The sequence below is a fragment of the Sesamum indicum genome, linkage group LG9, assembly GCF_000512975.1.
Source record: "Sesamum indicum cultivar Zhongzhi No. 13 linkage group LG9, S_indicum_v1.0, whole genome shotgun sequence".
Taxonomy (NCBI): domain Eukaryota; kingdom Viridiplantae; phylum Streptophyta; class Magnoliopsida; order Lamiales; family Pedaliaceae; genus Sesamum; species Sesamum indicum.
In genome coordinates, this window is record NC_026153.1 from 11700037 (window position 1) to 11720901 (window position 20865).

At 33.2% G+C, this 20865-nt stretch overlaps 1 protein-coding gene and 2 non-coding genes across 5 annotated transcripts; 1 reads left to right on the top strand and 2 right to left on the bottom strand.

The window, feature by feature from the left end:
• On the bottom strand, positions 1780–6232 carry LOC105171243 (pentatricopeptide repeat-containing protein At4g39620, chloroplastic). Of its 3 annotated transcripts, none has more exons than XR_848566.2 (4): positions 5729–6232; positions 3989–5259; positions 2496–3656; positions 1780–2327 (listed from the first exon to the last, which is right to left on the bottom strand). XR_848566.2 is itself a non-coding variant. In XM_011092293.2 (2 exons), exons 1-2 carry the CDS (start codon positions 6089–6091, stop codon positions 4144–4146), a joined length of 1479 nt encoding a protein of 492 aa, XP_011090595.1. In that variant the 5' UTR covers positions 6092–6232; the 3' UTR covers positions 3676–4143. The 3 variants fall into 3 exon arrangements, 1 of the variants encoding a protein (XP_011090595.1); XR_848567.2 differs by having other exon boundaries at positions 2496–3669; XM_011092293.2 differs by lacking the exons at positions 1780–2327; positions 2496–3656 and having other exon boundaries at positions 3676–5259.
• TRNAW-CCA lies at positions 6354–6425 on the bottom strand. Its single transcript has one exon. It is a non-coding gene; the product is annotated as a tRNA-Trp (tRNA).
• Positions 16206–16277, top strand: TRNAW-CCA. Its single transcript has one exon. It is a non-coding gene; the product is annotated as a tRNA-Trp (tRNA).

The following is a 20865-nucleotide window of genomic DNA, read 5'->3' on the forward strand; positions in this document are numbered from 1 at the left end:
CGAAAATTGAATTGTGAATTTTCGATCGCAATAACAATAGTATATGTTAGCTCATTATAAATTATTATTAGATATTGATATTTGATATGCTCATTGAAATTTATAATATAATTGTTTATTGTCAGTTTATTAAAAAAAAGAATTTAAATGGTCACATATGTATTGCAAGTTTTGACTATTTTATAAAATTCTTAAGTTTTCTTTAATTTGTTTCTCATTTATTTTAGAAATAATAATTTACTAAATAAATTTTAAAAATTTTATTTTTCATAAAAATGTGAAAAGTTAGAAAGGTAAAAGTAGATAGTAATATATAGTATAATTAAATCAAATTTAATGAACTTAAGACACATCATCAATCCACTTAAAATTCGCCACTAACCCATATAGAACACATCATCAATCCACTTAAAACTTATCACCAGCCCATATAAGGCCCATAATGAACTCATGATTATAATTTATATTAATATTTTTCATCAATTCTATTATATTACTAAAATTACTTTTGGTAAACTAATAAAAAATTAAACATGAAGAACACATAGGGTCATAATCTATTTAAATTTATTTAACAAAATCGTATTAAACCCATATAATTTTATAAAGAATAGAGAATATTTTTTTTGGTATAATTTTTTGAAATTATTATTATTAGATTAAATCATGGGATCAAATCACCAAATTTTTACATAAATTTATAAGTAATAAAATAGATTATTATAATGTATACTATGTTATAAATATACCAAAATATAGTATGAAGTTTTAATTTATTATTATAAATATAAACTACTAATTAGTTTAGTAGTAATATAATTAGTAAAATATACCAAAAAAAATAATACTGAACAATTTAGAATATTAGAAAAGTATCCATTATCTAGAATAGTTCAATTGAAATACATTAAATATTTTATAGTTGAAATTAATATATGTTCACAATCTGCAAAATTTATATATTTATAAATGTTAGTATAACATTAATATAACTATCATCTTATATTGTTGAACAACATCGTTAATCCGGCCATCAAAATTCAGATCAAACCTTTATATATGATGAATATTACAGAAAATACATTTGGTAAAGTTTTAAACTTATTGGATATACGAATGCCGAGATATCATAATCATTTAAGACTGTGCATCGTTGAATTAGGTCATTTAATTTTAAATCATATCGTCAATATGATCTAATGGACACAATCTTGTATATATTTAAATTTATTATGAATCGGGTGCCCGAATTTTAAGATATCGTAATTATTGATTAAACTTTTTTAACTTATTATATATATAATAAAATACTAAATAAAATAATTAAAAATTATTCAACCATCATCATTATTATTATTATCATTATTTTTAGATTAATTCGTACGAAATACTAAATTTCGACATTATTATCATTATTTTTAGATTAATTCGTAGGAATTACTAAATTTCGACATAAATTTATAAATAATAAAATATATTGCATAATGCATAGTTTGTATCTTGATATAAATATAAAACTCAGAATTAGATGAATTACTTGTCAATTTAAAAAAAGTATAACGTAATACAAATATATCTTAAAATATAACATAAAGTTTATACATGTCATATTAAATAATAATTTTAATTATAAAAAATATTATAATTTACTAAGTTGTTGATTAAATTTGTTTTTGTATAAAGATTAAATGTATAAATAAAAGTACCAGAATTTATTATTATTCAAAATAAAATGTATGACCTTGATTAATAATTATAATATATGGTGAATTTTGAGTATAAAATTGATAAAATATTGACTATGAAATTAAATATATAAAAATTTCAAAAATAAAAATAATTAAAAAAATAGAAAAAGCTGCTCACGACAGAAATAATTGAACTAGAGTGCTTCGCGAGCCGGCTCGACTCGTCCGCCAGCCCTACTCCCCGGACAGAAGAATGAACCTGTCACATGTTAACCAGATGCACCTTTTAGCAATGTCAACTTAAAAGACCATATAAAGAGCTCATTTCATTAGTTTTTCTTGAACTTCAACCAACAATTTGTTGTCTCATGACTGCAGCACACAGAGAGGAAAAGGGAAAAAGAAAAATCAACTCCAAGTAATAAATCAACGGGCAGCCGGAGGGTTGAAAGAAGTTGACAGGAACCAACTCCCAACCCTGCATTCTCAGGAAACTCCGAAGTGCTGGTCTTTGCCTCTGGTGACCCTGATGTGACGAGCATCGCCACTGCACTTCCTGACATCCCAATGCACAAAGTCAAGTGGCTACTGCAGAGCCTGGATTAAGGCCTCTTCTACGTGAAACTCATAGAGAAAAGCCTGGATAAAAAAGGGAAATTTAGTAAACAAACTTTACCGCGAGTGGCAGGACAACGACCTCCATGAAACCTCTTTGAAAGGCAGGAACTCAAAGGAGGCACTTCATGAGCTCTCAAAGCGAGCAGAAAAGACCATCATGGATTTCAAGAGGGAGGTGAAAGATATTACCTGATGGAAAACCTCTTAACTGGCCGGTTAAGGTTATAGCTGCTAACTCAATGTACAAGATCTGCAAAGGCTCTTGATAGGATATGAAGGTGATCGGCCCCCAACGGATGAGGGACTGTTCGAACAGTTATGCAACATGATTGCAAATATAGTTGCAGCTTGTCTTACCAAGCTAATGCATGCTATAATCATGAAGTGCCACCACAAAGCCATAAAATATATGGAGAAAAGTGTCCGTCAAGAAGCTCAACTCTAGGGAGAAACTGAAGACATTCTAAGAATACTTTAGCAGCAAGGTTGAATCCTGATGAAAGAATTTATTCAAAAATGGTGTAACTTAATCAAGAGGAAACTTTAGATTTCTACATCTGCAGAGCAGAAATCTCATTTGTAATTCAGTTGGAAGCCATCCGCAAAGACAGAGCAAGCAAGCAAATGAACACCTCTTGAATGAAGGTAAAATGAAGAGATCCTAATCCCATGAACTGTGGAATACAATCAAGAACAAGAGCAACAGCTATTCGCTTGAACTTCAAAATCTGTAGCATCGAGAAATTGTAATAGTTTCAATCAGGCAACATGTGCAAAGAAACACACATGCCATACTGTTCAGATGAACCAACAAGCATCAGCTAGTGCATCAGAAAGGGAGGAAAATGGTGATTCTGTCCTGAGTGAAATTCTTGTCTTTTTACTCTATATGTTGAAAGAAAATAAATGATAATGCCATTGGGTGGAAATAGCCAATGAAGCATCACCTGTAACAGAGTATATTGGCATTGACATTCTAATATATAAAGAGAACATTTCATTGACATTCGACTCATTTTAAGTCATTAATCTCAAATCTGAAGTTGGTCTCGGAATACAACACATTATGGTTTTCCTTTATTAAGTTGGCTATACCAAAACAATCACCTCTTCTCGAACTTCAGATAAGTAAAATATCATCACATGCGAGCTCAATGCAACTCTGCTTCAGCCTTGCAAATCGATACTTCTGCATTATCTGTTTCTCATGGTTATTGCCGTTCAACACTCAATTCCTATTTGTTTAAGTTCCCTTCAAGTTGCTCAACCCAAGCACCAATCCCGCTCTTTGCTTCCACAGTATCACTAACTTCAGAAGTCATACACAATTTCCCTTCAGATGAAGCCAACCTGTAACAGAACACTGCTACTAGTGCCATTCTTAATTGGCTTGAAGAATTAAGGTTGAAAATTAACTATGTAACAAATGAAACTCAGTCTTCTGAAAGTAGTGGTAAAAATTATCGCAAACATTCATTCCAACAACCGCAATAATAGCCATATATATTATGTGCATTATTCACCAGAACCTTAAAAAAGTCAAAATATTAAGGTAGAGAAGAGTGTAAACAAAGAAAGAATGTGTTAGAAGTAATTGCAGTTTCACAGAGTATTACAGCTTTAACACAGCTCTAAAAAGTGATGATTTGCCACTCTGCAAAAGGCAAGAGAAAGAATAATACCTCATAATGGACTGCAAAATTGCATGAACAATCCAGCAACTATGTTAGTAGCACTATGAAATCACCAAGTGCAACATTTGAAAAAAAAGCTCTTCTTATGCCCCAGCATACTCAGGTATGCAAGAGTGATTCAATCATATCCCAGCTCTATCTAATTATGACTGTGCAGTAGCAGCTTCTTGGTGCAATCCATCACTCTTTCTTGTGGATTTCTTGCCGGGAGGCGACGACCCAAGTGCCCCCAGAGCATCGAGGAAGAACCTTTTGTTTGGAACGATACCATCTTTGTCCATATACATGAGTAATTTCTCTATTAGCTCTTTCATATTGGCTTTAGTATAGGCCTTGTAAAGGAGCTTGTAAGTAGAGGAATCTACAGCAAACATTCGACTTCTACGTGCACTCTCGAAAAGCATATCTGCTTCCATGGGTAAAGCATTCCGGCAATAGACATCAAGCATCGCATTAAGAGTTGATACTTTTTTCTCCTTTTCAGACTCAGCCATCTGGTCAAAAATCTCTCTAGCCTTCGAGATACAGTCACAGTAACCGTACATCATAATAAGACACTCATAAGTAATGAAGCTTGGCTTATAACCCATTTCAGTCATTTTCTGGAAGACCAAATCTGCTTTCTCCCTGAGCCTTGCTTTTCCATAGTTCGTAATCATGGAATTAAATGTAGGGAGTGTCGGTTTCTCTTTGGAGCGCAACAAGCTCTTGAAAACTTGTTCCATCTTATCAAATTCTTGTTTTCTCCCATATGCATCAATTAACAAATTAAAAGTAATGATGTCTGGTTTTATCTGATTGCTCTTCATTCTAGAAAGAACAAGCTCCATTTCCCTAATCATCCCAAGTTTCCCATAGGCATCCATCACACCATTAAATGTATAGATATCAGGACTGACAATACTTTCATCGAGATCTTTGAACAAAGCATTAACTTGATCAACATTTCTTGCCTGAGCAAAGGCTCTCAAAAGAATGTTGTACGTCACAATACTAGGTTTACACCGCTCCATCCCCTTCATTTTCTCAAAATACCAAAGAGCCTTCGCTAATGCCTTCGATTTATCCCGAGAGTGGAGGTGGGCTGTGATCAGTGCATTGTAAACCGATGTGTCAGGCTTACAACCACTATTACGCATCTCAGAGAAAAGCCACATGGCCATTCGAGTTTGCCCTTTCTTGCCCATGACTGAGATCAACTTTGAATACACCCCATTATCAGCTATATACCATCTCTGCTTCTGCATCCATCTGAACATCTAAAACAAGAAAGAGAAGGCCTCTGTTATACTCAATGCAGAGAACATCGCTGGAAACAATAAATGGAGGCCATATCAGTCTCCAGTTACCCAAAAACTACACCACTTTTGCGTACTCATCAATCTGACAACAGCGAACATAACGAACATGCTATATGAATCATAAAATTCAAGGAAAATTTCACATTCCACAGCCAACAAGATATAGACAGATTGCAAAACATAAATCTGAAAAAATGTTTCTTGAAAGATTCTCTAATACACTAATCAGGACTCAGAGGATCGCAATTTCTTACTTTATAAAAGTCGTTCTCGAAATTGAATTAAATCGAAAAGTTGAACAAACCAGAAACCAGATAACTCACAAAGATGCAAACTTTAACAAGCCCAAGTAGCAATAATAAGCAAACTTTTCAAAAAATAATAAAAAAAAAAAAAAACAAAACGATTCGGTAAATATTAGCAAAACCTCAAGGCACTGAAGCCACTTATCGCTCTTCCCAAGCTCCTCGAACAGCAAGAAACAGTGCTCTGTCCTCACAAGCTTCACATACTTGTTCAAAGTATTCACCAAAGGCTGCTTATCAGTGAAATTCCTCATGAGCAGGCGAACTAAGTCTTCTGCTTCGGAAGAGGAAGAAGAGCCCCTTTTCTTGTTGATCCTTTTCGGACCCGGGATTTTCTTGGGTTGGGTTGATGCACACATTCGGATTGCTGAAGGTGGAAATGGGTTATGGGTGAAGGCGGGAGTTGGAGTCCGAATGCGGGTGGATTTTGGTGTGGGGGAAAGCTGAAAAGAGGAACAAGTAAAAGGGAGAGAGCTGGACGTCATTTCCTGTGGTGCTGGTGGTGGTGTCTCCGCTGGAAAAGGTGGCTGCGCCGCCGTGTCTTGTTATCCAGAGTTTGTGCCCAAAGGAAAATTTGGACAAAAGACAATATTGAAAGAGTTGCTACTTTAACATTAACGATTACCAAAGAGTCGCTTATTTGTTTTTGTAATGAGGGAAGATGAATGACATAACTATCCACGGCGATAGCTATTTCTGGAGGGGCAAAAGGGATAAAAAAATTCATAGAGAGTAAAAAGCGGGGATTGAACCCGACGTGAATCGAACACGCAACCTTCTGATCTGGAGTCAGACGCGCTACCATTGCGCCACGGATCCACTTGCTTTGACAAAGCGCACATTTGAGATACGTTCACATTGTGCTACGGATCCACTTATCTGATAAACTTATAAATGATTAATAATCAATTATTGAATGCATTAAGTCCTAAATTTAACAATATAAAGGAAATAAAATAAAAGTAACAAATTTAGGACCAAGTGAAAATATATTCGGGTAACGATTCGTACACTCTAGCATATTAAAATAAAAAGTAAAATTCGACCCAAGCAATTTCTCCATCTTCTCTCTAGAAAAGTGGGCTCTCACCTACTTTTTGTTTGTAGAATCCTCCATCATCCAATCACCACAGTCTAACTGCCACCACCATTATAGCCTGATTGCGGCCACTATCGATAGCCTAAAAAGAAATGAGATTTGGTTATTGTAATGTTCGATTTTATTTCGTTGTTGATGGACATATTATTTGTTTGATAAAATATTTTAATAGGTGAAGAACAAGGATCAATGCACGTAGGACTTGTTTTTTGTCTTTCTTTTGTCATTTCAAACCCTAAAAATAAGTATTAAATTTTGCTATATTAAATTTAAATTGAAATATTAAATTATATTTAAATTCAAATAATTTTATAATTGTTAATTATTAAATCTAAAATTATTTTTAATTAATTACAATAATTATTATTAATTGGCCAAAAATATTTAATTATTATAATTATTTAAAATATTCTTAATTAACTAAAATATAACAGAGCCGTTATTCCCGGCTGGCATAGAAGTCTCTCGCGCGGGCGAAGGAGATGCATTTCTGGTACTGGTAGTATTGAACAAGCTCTCAGGGAATAATCTATTTCTTTCTTATTTCTGCCTTTCTTTCCCATGACGACTAGGAACAGGCAAATCAAAAATTTCACTTTGAATTTCGGACCTCAACATCCTGCTGCTCATGGTGTTTCACGATTAGTATTGGAAATGAACGGAGAAGTGGTGGAACGTGCGGAACCACATATTGGATCACTCCAGTGCGGCACGAAGCCGCTGATGCCGAGTCGGCTCCTATGCCGCTAGCTATGCCCTGCTTGGTCCCCCGGCACGGTGGAGGTTCTGTAGCGCGTCATGAGCACCGGGCTAAGGGGCGGTTGAGCAACTCAAGCGAACCGCCCTACCTTACATAGGGACAGAAGGGAGAAGGTTGTGAAGGTGGCCTCGTTATCCACACCTCCGGTCGGATGAATGGAGGACCGACCGACCCGGGTTTCACGAGCGTTGGCGGGTTCTGGAGTGCCTGTCAAGGGCGCTAGCGCATACCCCGGGGTGATCATCACCACCTGCACCTCACATCTCGGCACAGTGGAACGTGTAACCCGCCTGCTGTTCCATTCAACTACATTTGTTCCTGTAATCCATAGCCTAACAGAACGCAGCAGCGAGGGACAACCCGCCCATACAGCCAGCGGGGAGGATGGCACTACTGTCAAAGACCGTCTGGCGAAAACGCCGCAGGCGCGAAGCGTGGTAGGGCTTTCCTTCATACCTCCTAAGAACGCCTTGGGATTGTTACCTGGTTTTTCGCTTGCAATCTATACTCTTATGGAGACCGAGCTAAGGTGATCTTGACCATCTCTTAAGTAAATTGTTGGATTTAACGGAGGGGGTGATTGAGCTGAATTTTACAAAACACATGGGAGTTTTTAGCCTATTCTGAAAACAGGGGGGTTCTTTTTGCAGACTTTTTAAAACACAGGAGGGTTTTATGCATTTTATCCTTTATTTTTCCCACCAAATTTCTATGATTATGTAAGAAACAGATTTATATATACCTCTTCTTCAAATGGAAATGGTAAAAAGTTTTCGTAAGAAATTAATTTTTGGATATGTGATAAAAAAACATCTAAATTTAAATTAATATAAAAATTTAAAAATACAAAAAAAAAATCCCACATCATCTTCTTCCCCACCCCCCATTGCCTGCCACCTAACATCCGTCGGCTCACCCCCCACATTGTCACCCGCCCCCCTCCCCCAGCTTCGCTACACCAATCTTCTTACCCACCTCCCCAATCGTCTTCTCTCGCTAGCTCCTCCTTCCCCCGCTTGCATCTCCCTCACCTACTGTTTCTCATCGTTCCTGCCCAGCCAATGTCCACCCCCTTTCTAGCCCGCTCTCCTAGATATCTTCTTCCCTCTTCCCCAATAGTCCTACATCATCGCTCTACCCCAGCTGCCGTCTCCTTCCCCACTGTCTCTCTATGTATCTATATATACACATTTATGCAAGGAAAAAGTTGTCTGTATGGACACATTCGACTTGGATATTTTGGTCGAGTTTTTGCATACCACCTTGAAAAAGGGGAAAATTTAGGGAACCCCCTGTGATAATAGAATTGTTAAAAAATATTCTGTGAAAATTAAAATATCAATCACCCCCCGTGATGTAAAATAAAGTTAAAAAAAAACCCCTCTGTGCAGATTTTGCACCACACTTGCTTTGACTGCAAACTTGGGTAGGAAAAATTGTATTTTTTGGATGTTTTTGCCCTTCTCTCCCCAATTTAAAGGTTGCTTCAGTCCTTTCTTTCTATCACATTTTTCACCCTTTCTTGCACGTTGCTTTCTCATTTTTTTTCTTTCTTATAAATTTTGAAGCCATGTCCACACAATCAGTCGACCGAAAAAAAAACGAGGATGCAATGGAATGCTTGATTTGAGGTTTTCAGCTTCACCATTTTGTGGATGCAAATTCAAAGGCAAAAATTAGAGTAGTGGAATCTTTAAGAAAACCTTCTAGAGGTAAGTTGTATTATTATTGTAGATCTCAAGTTTGTAATTTTTTTTCGTTAGGTACAACCTGAAAAAGCTACATGGGCACCAAACGGGTTTCCAGTAAACTTTGATTATGGAGCATATATTGGACTGGGAGACAATGCATTCACAACAGATGAAGATGAACAAACTGGTTGTAATATAGATGATGTGGTATCGAAAGCGTCGAATTTCAGGAAATCAAACGTAACTGTTGAATACAACGAAAAAGTGGTTAGCAATGTTAATTTTTGGATTGGAGTTAGTACAATTTTATTTTTGGTGGTTTTCATTCTGTTAATCAAGTAAAAAATCAAGAGTGGTTGTAATTGTATTCTAATTCCTCAAATATGCAGTTTATTTTTATTTATCCAGAGTTGTTCTAATTGCATTGTAATTTAAAAAATATGCAGTTTGTTTTTATTTCTAGATTATAACATCATATTAAAATATTGTCGAATGCTGTAAAAAGTACTACATATGGCACTTAAAATGTGCAAGCACTAAAATGTCTAATTTCATTGAGCACAATGTAAGCCAATTCATATTGTATCCGCCAATTAAGCTAATTTACACACTACCAGAATGTAAGTCAATTTACACTGCCAAAATTCACAAAATGTAAGCCTAAGTCAGAAGTACATCCAACCCCATTCAAAGACATTACTAGCTCCAAAAATACTATATTACTAGCTCCAGAACTACTGCCAAACATTTTCTGCCAAAAATACTGAATAATTTAAACAACTAGCTCCATTTAAAGTAGCCAAAATGTACATCCAACACCATTTAAACACATTATAATGGTTAAGACAAAATTACAACTCCATTATTCATGGCCACTATGGCCTTTTCTTGGACCTCTCCTTGATTTTTTCTAAAATTTGGAAAAAAATTAATGGCCTTTTGTTTCTATTTATATTTATAGGTCTTTTTGAGCTTGTTCCAACAATGTCTCCCATCAAAGCAGCATTTCTATGTTCTTGATTGCCAATTTTTTGTAGATAATAATAATATAAAGAAAAAGAGTTTAAAATAGTTGCAATAAAATATAAAGATAAGGGAATCTATAATAACAGAATTTACAGTAGATGGATAAGTGCTTGTGGGGGGTGTTGTTACAGATGACCTACAGTGGTTTGTTCATTCTACATCTCAAAAGGTAATATGTCAAGGATTATATTTTAATTACTTACTTACTACACAGTCACAAACATTTGATAGCCAATTTCTTACTATTAATTAAAAAAGAAAAAAAGAAGTCATAGTGCTTATAGTAGATGGAGGAGTGTTTGTCGGGTGTGTGGTTACAGATGATCCATCAGTTGTTTGTTCAATCTGCATTTGAAAAAAGAAAATATAATATGTCAAGAATACTACAGTAAATGATTCCAGCAAAAAGAATTATATTTTAATTGCTATCAGAACTTACAGTTCTTACAGTAGATGGAGGAATGCTTGTTTGCAGTATCTTTGCACTTGTTCTTGTTTTTTGCTTCTGAAATTCAAAATAATTTGTTGATATTTGAGTAGTAACTAAAATTTACATTGAAAAAAATGTATTAAGTAACTTACCTTGGTTGCTCCTGTAGCCTTAGACTGCAACTCTTCTACACCACCTTCACCATTACCACCATGCCCTTGTTCTCCTTGCCCCTCACTAATCAGCCTTTCCCCAACACCCTCACACATAGATCCTATCCCATCCCTATCTTGTCCCTGTCCCTCACAATTTAGCTTTTCCCAATACCTTCACACACAGAACCCAACCCTTCTCATCCCCCACAGGAACACTATCATCTAAATCATTTTTGAAATTAACCCCATCTAGCAAGTACCCAATTTCTTCCTCATGTTCATTGGGAACAATATTACCATCTTTATCTAGTGCTTGAATAGGCTCACAATCACTTTTTTCTATATATATTTCAATAGGCAAGTCTATCCCTCTATATTGATTCTCCAAATCACATATGCAAATGTCAGGGCATTCGTTGTTAATACGTCTTAGACCAAGCTCTAACGGTAAGCCTGGAACTTTTTAGTAAAAGTTCATTCTGCCTTTCCTCCCACCACATTTATCATACATAACTCCTAATTTATACGTTCCTAGAAAATCAATATCTATCCCTTCAAAGACCTTCCTTGTGCCCTCTATATATTTAGATTTGTTACCATCCACAAATCTACCATCATACCAGAAGTGAATATCATGCAAGTCACTACTCTCACATGGAGGGAAAAAGAACAAAAGAACAAATGCAACTTTTAAAAGGAGGCAATTCTCAAACAAGGAGCACATTTTAAAAGTAGATACACATATATATATATATATATATATATCACATGGGGTTTTGTGAACATTTATATCATCAGGGGCGGACAATTAATAATTCTCAATTTTCAAACAGGACTACATTTCTTAAATATAATAGAATATAACAATACAATATAATAATTCTCAAATAGGGACCACATACTAACATAAAAAGTCTAAACATAATTGTTAAATTTTACAAACTATCATAAAAGGTATAAACAATATCATGCAAGTCCCTACCAAAAGGGAATATCATGCAAGTCTCAAATAGGAACGTCATATACATAATAATTCAAATAAAACAAACACGCCGTCATTGTCTTGCACAGTTCACCAAGTCCCAGTCTTTTCTTTTTCTCTTGTCTTTATATAAAATTTACAATAAAATAACGTAACTAAGAATGAGTTCTTTAATCGAGATTTTTCTTGAAAAAAATAAAAAATTACATTAAAGTAGCAGATCCGGAAAACTAACCCATATATTGTTGAACCTCTTTTATTTCTCTCCAGCAGAAACCATAAAAGAAAAAGTCCTACACAAAAAAACTTAGAATAAAGAAATAAGAAAAACCCTAAATCAGTTCTTGTATTGAGAATCTTTTTAAAAATCATCAAAATACCTTAAAGTAGTAGATCTGGAAACTAACCTCATATATTGTCGAAAACTCGTTGATTTCTCTCCAGTCGAAACAAAAAAAAGAACACCTACATAGAAAAAGTCAAACTTTTATGTACAGAAATTTAATAAAAAATTATAAAAATCCTAAATCATAACATAAATATAAAAATTGTAAATTACAAAAACCCAAATACAATATAAACACCACAAAAGAAAATAGCAAAACGTAGAGAACCCATCTTTGTTAACCTTTTTTTGTTGATTATACACTTTTCTTCGCAATTTAATGGTCAGATTTAGAAATTTTTTGCAAAGTAATCTAAATAATCGAAGGATTGGGGTTTTCTCTCAATCAGCCAAAGAAGTGGGACGTCTAGTCTAAACTGGTCAACAATTCCTTCATATATATGGAGGGGCATTTTAGTTATTACCCCTATAAAATTAGGTTGTCATTGACCGAGGACAGTGTGATTTTTTATTTATATAAAACAGGAGGTGAAACTGATATTTTTTTTTCATAGGTTTTTTTTTATCTTTCTTGGGCCTTTGTGGCAGGACAATGCTTATGATCATCCCTCCAGTCAGTTTGTTTGGGGTTCCAACCACGTGTAAGCGAGAATGTGTTATATCCAAGTGTCCACCAGGTCATTCTCTTGTCTGGGCCGTCCATGGTCGTTCTTGGGCCTTCACGTCTAATAGGCCCCCGGAGAACCCAAGCCTAAAAGTCTTGCCCTCCTTAGGCCACGCGTAATCTTTGATCCTTCTGAGGCTTCTTTTAGGTTGGGCCCTCTCTTAGGCCGCATGTACATTTTTTGGGCATCACACATCATATATATTCCTATAATTCATATATTTATATTTTATATTCATATATACACTATACATATAAAAATACATAAATATAATATATAAAACTTTTAAATTTGGGACGTTAATTAAATTAACTAAATCAGATCATTGATTTATAGACAACAATGAAGAAAATCTCATTTACGGCTCCTGGGAGTCACTAAAAAATGAATTTTTTTGATTTTTGGTAATTTTGTGTTACATGGACTATTTTGGACATTTTCCAAATTACAGGAAGTTTGCTTGTATTTTTCTATTTATTAGTACTAACCATTACGGTATATTAGCACTTTGCGTATATTATAACTAATTTTTCATGTTTTAAAATATATTATATATAAAACTAAAATATATAAACCAACATATTACATTAAAAAATACAAAAAATTAAAGAAAACAAACTTAAGGATATTTTTCGGCATCGCAAAAAAATTTGAAGTAGTGGTGCAGCAAATTGTCGTTTGTGAGTGAAAATTGTTTTTTTTTTTTTTTTATATTTGTATAAATATAGATGAAACCAAATTATGACACGAAAGTATGATAAAAATTCTACATCAATTTATTCTAGAATGGAACATGGTATTTTTTTTTTAAACACATGATACTTAGTATTATTTATAATTAGGGTGTTTCCAAAATTTATACTCTTTCATAAGTGCTTAATTATAGAAGGGTAAATACTATATTTGGTCTTTTAAGTTTTTGCTTAGAATATTTTAATTCATCAAGTTTATTTTTTGACTTTAGCATCTTTAAATTTTAGTTTTTGTCTTAGTTTGGTCCTTTTTATCATTTTCCGGTGAAAATGTGGCCGAATTTTGGCTCTTTCGAGAGTAAAATAGTCAATAAGTTTGTTTTTATTACTTTAGTCCTCTAAGTTTGTAAAATTATCAAATTAATCTTTGTTTACACGAAAAACATAACTTTTTAAAAAAAATTATGTTGATAAGTTGTAATTATCTTATGTGAATAATGAAAACTTTGAACTCTTGTGAACATAATAATATATTGCTTAACTTAAAATAAATAGTCTCTTTTCTTTAGTAGTTAAAAAAATCAAAATTATGAATAAAAATATTATAAAATTTATCCAATATGAAAATATAATTAAAAAACCTAAGTCAGTAATTTTTTTATTTCAAGAGTTAAAAAATAAGTCTAAAAGAGTTAATCCTTAATAATATTTATTAAATATTTGGATTTTCGAATAAAAATTTGGTAGATTATACTTTTTAATTAAATTTTTTGGTGGATGTCATATATATAAAATTTATTTTAAGAGGCTTTCTATAAAATGGGACTATATATTTGGAAAACCTCTTAAAATGAATTTTATATATATTTGAAAACCACCTAATAATCTAATTAAAGTACATTCCACCAATATTTTCTTCAAAATAGTAATTTTTAATATTTAATAACATTGTCAAGATTTAATTTTATTATATAAGTTTTATAAATTTATTTATAATTTTATATTTTGTCACTTTTGAAAAAGAAAAAGACTATTGTATTTTAAATTAAACAATATGTTAATAATATGTTTACAAGAGTTCAAAGTTTTTATTTTTATACAAGATAATTACATCTTGCCATATAAAAATACTAAAAGAAATTGTTTCCTTTCTATAAAGTGATTAATTTGATAATTTTACAAATTTAAGGGACTAAAACGATAAAATCAAACTCAAATTAACCATTTTACCCTCCAAAAAGTCAAATACCGAGGCCACATTTTTGTCGAAAAACGATCAGGGTACCAAATTGGGACAAAAATTAAAATTTATAAATATTAAAGTCAAAAAATAAACTTGAGGGATTAAAGTGATTTTAAACGAATACTTAAAAGACCAAACATACAATTTACCCATTATAGAAATAGTTGATAAGTGATTAAAACATAAAAGTCGAGAGTATCTATATGTAATGGTTATAACTAGATTAAAGTTGACGTAAAAATATTTGATATAAAAAATTAATGTATTATCAGTTTATTTATAAATTACCTAACTACTTTGGTAGGTAGGTAAAAAATCTTAGGCATTATTAGAATGAAATAATTTTTAATTATATATGTGAGTATATATATATTTATTAATAGCACAAAAAATTCATAAAAAAGTTCATTCATTTACAAATACATCTTAAATTGCAAACAAACACTTTCTCACCAACTTACACCTTTTAACTTATTTTAATTTAAGATAAGCGTAAACAAAAATAATTATTTCCAAACACCTTAATTTAATTTTTTTTGCAAATATTAACTAAATGTCACGTTGAGGTTGTAAGAATTGATTATATAAAATAGAAAAATCAAAACTATTATTTTGAGTTTCAAATAAATATATGAACACAATTGTACTTTTGGCACCACAGAACACAGTGTGCAACTAAAATCAATTTTACAGGCTTGATAATTTAAGTATCAAAATTATAAAAAAAAAAAAAACATTATTGTCGTAAAAAAATGAATAAAATACGCATATGCTGATCATGTGCACGTTAGCCGACACGTTTGGAGGGAAAAATACAGACTTACCAACTAGTTGTTGCATTCTAGAGAGAAATTTGGTGAGGAAAATGAGTCTCCCACCCTTTATCACATTATACAACTGAGAAATTTGATGAGGAAATTCTACTTTACATTTATTTTTATTACAATTTATTATAATTATAATATGTTTTGGTCTCATAGTAACCAAATTCAAACGTAATACTAATAATACAATTAACAATTGCAATACAAATCCAACATAAAATTACTTATTATCTCCACCGCAGAACCAAATGGCATAAATTAGTGATCTACATCTGTATGCATTGATCTTTGTTATTCATCTATCAAAATATTTTGTCAAGCATATAATATGTACATCAACAACGAAATAAAATCGATAATTACAACAATCAAAATTTGGTTTCTTTTCAAACCATCGATAGTAACCACAATTAGGCTATAGCGATGGTGCCAGTTAGGATGTGGTGGTTGAGTGGTGGAGGATTTTATAGAGTACAAAAAAGTGGGTGGGAGCTACTTTTCTAGAGAGAAAGTGGAAAAAAGGTTAGGGTCGAATTTTATTTTTTATTTGATATACTAGAGTGTACAAATCATTAGCTGAATATATCTTCACCTCGTCTTAAATTTGTTACTTTTATTTTATTTCCTTTATATTATTAAATTTTGGTCTTAATGAGTATGCAAATGTGAGCTTTGTCAAAGCAAGTGGATCCGTGGCGCAATGGTAGCGCGTCTGACTCCAGATCAGAAGGTTGCGTGTTCGATTCACGTCGGGTTCAATTCCCTCTTTTTCTGTTTTTACCTACCCCTTTTGCCCCTAGAAATTTCATTTTCCTCAGTACAAAACAAATAAGCGACTCTTTGATAATCGTTCATGTTAAAGTAGCAACTCTTTCAATACTTTTGTCCAAAACTCTCCCCCAAGCCTACGGCAGGCAGCGGAGGACACAAACACTTTTGTTTTGTCCAAAAATTAACGAAGAAGGGGGAAAAAATGGGAGAATTATACCTTTTGTTTTCAAACTTTACCAGTAATTCGATTTTGGTTTACAAACAATAAAAAATGACAATTTCTGTCTTCAAACTATCAATTTTTTACAAAATATCCATCAATTTACCCCATGCTTTAGGCAAACATAATAAAAATACAATTTATCCTCTTTATGTATAGGAAATAAGTAAAAAGCCTCCTTTGTTGTAGTGTTGGTATCGAAGTTGTCAATAATAGAGTTCAAAGCCACGTGACAAATCGGAGATTGTGTTTCATTCTATCTTGTAGTGTTGGTATTGTTGTTGCTCCAACTAGACGAGTCGGGACTCATTTTTGTTTGTGGCTGAATTTTGTCGTTAAGGGATGACGAACTCATGCATCTTTGCTTCTTGTTTTTCTACCCTTTCTTGCATCATTGTATTTAATTTGATAGTTTGAGGACGAAAAGTGTAATTCTCCCATTTTTTTCCCTCCTCGACCGCATGACGCTAAAAAACGTGCCCTCATCCATTCAATTGACGGACACTTGATGAAATATGTCACGTGATGGCTCACGGCTTAACACGTGACTTGCGCAAGTGCATTATTGATCTAATTTTGAAAATTTTTCCAACAAGTATCCTCAATCCGTAAAATCTAATAACTTAATGGACTAAATTGCAAGTAATACCTTTAAAAGGATCAACATTTCAAATACTTACTGTTCAAAGGGTAAAATTATAAGAGATTGAAAAAACAACAAAAAAAGAGAAAGAAATATAGATAGAAACTCATTTAACACCCAAATAAAAATAAATTACAGTAAGCATGATAAAATCAACTTAGGAAAAAAATAAAATTAACTAATTATGTAATTACTAAATCATGCAATTATAGGCGTGTATGTTGGAAATTTATCCCCGTAGTGAGCCCCAAAAAAAATACAGTTATTATAGTGGAATACAAATCAATATAACAACGATTACATATTAATAGGAACAATGAAAAAAACAGATATGATAAATAATTTTAACTCAAAGAGCCGAATTCGATTGGGAAGCCCATAGCCACAAAGGCAAGAAACCCAACCATCGGTTGCTCAAACCCACCAAGGGGTGACAGCTACCAAGGCTAACCCACACCACCAAGGCACACACACGGCTACCAAAACACCATTGAACCACTCAGGTTTACCTATCTCTTTTATTTTTTCTTTACTTATTATTATTTTTTTTTTCTTTCAGAAGGTAGTGTATAAATAGGGAAAAATCATTGATGATGATGCAAAAAATCAAGAAAGAGAGAAAGATATGAGAAGATTTAATAAATTCGGACAAGAAAAAAGAATAAGAATGCGAAGGGTTTCAGTCATCTAAAAGTGGGAACCGAGTAGGGTAATGGGTGGATCGCGTCGGTAGGTAGGGTAGGCCTTCCAGGTGGTGGGTTGGGGTTGTGGGCTTGAGCTTGCCAAATTTGATTCTGGGCCAATTTTCCAACATAATCCCCTTGGTCAAGATCCAAAAAGGAACCTAGTCCAAAGAATGGATCCGACAATCATCATTGCCATAATGTACCTATAAAATAGAGATGTTAGCAACCAATGCAAATTGATATAAACAAGAGTGAAATATCAACAGATAATATTTGCACATTGCAGATAAACTTGCACACAATAGGATTTATAAATTTCATTAATAAGCATTAAGCACCAATTGCAGAAATCGCACAAGATTTTAGGGAGAGTTGCTGGTTTTAGGGATTTTATTAGACTAGGTCGGGTCGGGTCATGGGTTGGTGGGCAAGGTCAACAAGTTGGGCCATCAGGTGGTGAGTTGGGCTTCAGGGCCTACCAAATAAAAATGGTCCTAGGCCAAAATCCAACAAATTCCCCCTTGGACCAGGACCCAAAAGGGACCTAGTCCAAGAACTGATTTGGCAATCATCATCGCCATTTATACCTGCAAAATAAAAAAGTTAGCACCAAGATTCAAAAGATAATATCGCGAGCACTAAGCACAACATAACACACAACAATTAGCACTAAGCACATATTACATATGCACACAACAAATGATACTAAGTTATTTTTGCACCAAGCAAATAACGACGCTATAAACTCGTAGTCCACCGAGGCTAAATTAAACAACCACTAAGGCTCAACCAGCCATTTAGGCTAATCCACGCCACCAAGGCACACATAGACTCAACTAGCCACTTAGGCATAAATCACAAAAACATATGACCACGTAGGTTCAATCACAAAGACCTTTAGTCACCAAGACTAAGTCACAAAAACATACGGCTACAAAGGCTCAAAACCAATAAAGATCACTTATTATACACTAAGTATAAACTTGCACAAAATATCTACAAAGAAACATCCTTAATGCACTAAGCATTAAATATTACACACAACAAAAATGCACATAGCGATCATTTGCACAAAGCCAAAAAAAAAAAAATTCTTCAATAATAATGAACCAAGGATTCCCTGGCCAAATCTCGACCAGATACCCGTGACCTCAAAGGTCCGGCCAGGTGAGGAATTAGCGAGGAATTAGCGGGGAATTAAGCCTCAATTTTAGTATTAAAATTTTAACTGTATAATAACAATAATTTAATAGATGCACTAAACGGAATATATTTGCAAAATATCTTGCACCAAGCAAAATAATAACAATATCATCAACAGAACTCCTCATCATGCAATAGTTCACTAGTTCCTCAAAGAATTTGAAAACAGTAGTAATATTGCACTCAACAGATATTTTGCACTAAGCAAAATAATTTCAGAAATATGTCGCATAAAGCAGAGATAATTTCAGGAAATAATAATATTATTATCGACAGATTTTGTACTAAGCAATATCTATCATCTCAGCCACTTAGCAGAATAAATAACAAATAATAGCCATAATGCCCCGAAGAAAGATCATATGTCTTTCACAAGACACCAGTCTTGTATAAAGAAAAATTACATACAGAGCCTTTGAATGGAAGGCCTTTACCAATCTTTGGCAGCATTTTCAAACAAAATCATTATCTGTTGGTTTATTAAGAAACTTTCGCAATCACCATTAATGTTTTCTTAAGAAGAATTAAGATAATTATGCTCCATTTACAACTTCAACTATGACTTTTAACATATACAAAAAAAATCAGATTTTCTAGAAAAAAAATATTTTTTGAAAATGTCACAAAATTTCAGAAAAAAAACACTAATTATTGAAATCGCTTAAAGTAGGAAAATATGGAAATCTCACAAAGAGGAAAAATATTTCGCAGCAATAAAAAAATAGGATCAATCCTACCGGCGTTGGAAACGGAGATAGAGCCTAAGCTCTGATACCACTGTTGGGATTTATCCCTGCAGTGAGTCCAAAACAAATACAATTATTTCTGAGAAATACAAACTAATATAATTTTGAATATAAATTATTATTTAATTGGAATATATTTTAATAAGCTTGATTATAAATTATAATAATGATTTATTTGAAAAAGTAAAAGTATTAAAAGAAAATTTATTTTTATATAAATAAAAAATTAAAACTTTAAATTATTATTTAATTGGAATATATTTTAATAGGAATAATGAGAAAAACAAATATAATAAATAATTTCGGCTAGGGGAGTCGAATCCGATGGGGAAGCCCACAGCCATAAAGGCCGGCAACCTAACCACCGGATACTTAAACCCACCAAGGGGCGACGACCACCATGACTAACCCACACCACCAAGGCACACATACAGCCACCAAGGCACCATCGAACCACTCAGGTTTACCTATCTCTTTTATATTTTTCCTCACTTGTTTTTTCCTTCTTTTTTCTTTTCAAATGTAGTGTATAAATAGGGAGAGCCATTGATGACGGCGCAAAAAATCAAGAAAGAGGGAAGAATACGAGGAGGTTTAATAAATTCGGCCAAGGGAAAAGAATAAGAATGCGAAGGGTTTCAGTCATTTAAAAATGGGAACCGAGTCGGATGATGGGTGGATGGGGTCGGTGGGCCAGGTCAGACTTTCCAGGTGGTGGGTTGTAATTGTGCGCTTGGGCCTACCGAATTTGGTACTGAGCTAATTTTCCAACAGTGTATGTCAGACCATTTAAACACCCTAATAATAAAAGTTTAACATAATAAATAAATAAATAAAAGTGTAACACCACAAAACTTGAAAATATATGATTAGTTAACACAATGTTAATTACGAAATAAGGCGTATTGGTTCCTTGATTTTATGTAAATAATCAAACTTTTCTATATCAAGACCTAACTACAAAAAAATTAATGGATCATCCCCTAAATTGTTAAAAAATAATGATTATGTCTTAACAATTATGATAAATTAATACTTTCTACCACGATAAAAAAATTTAATAAAACTAATGCGAAA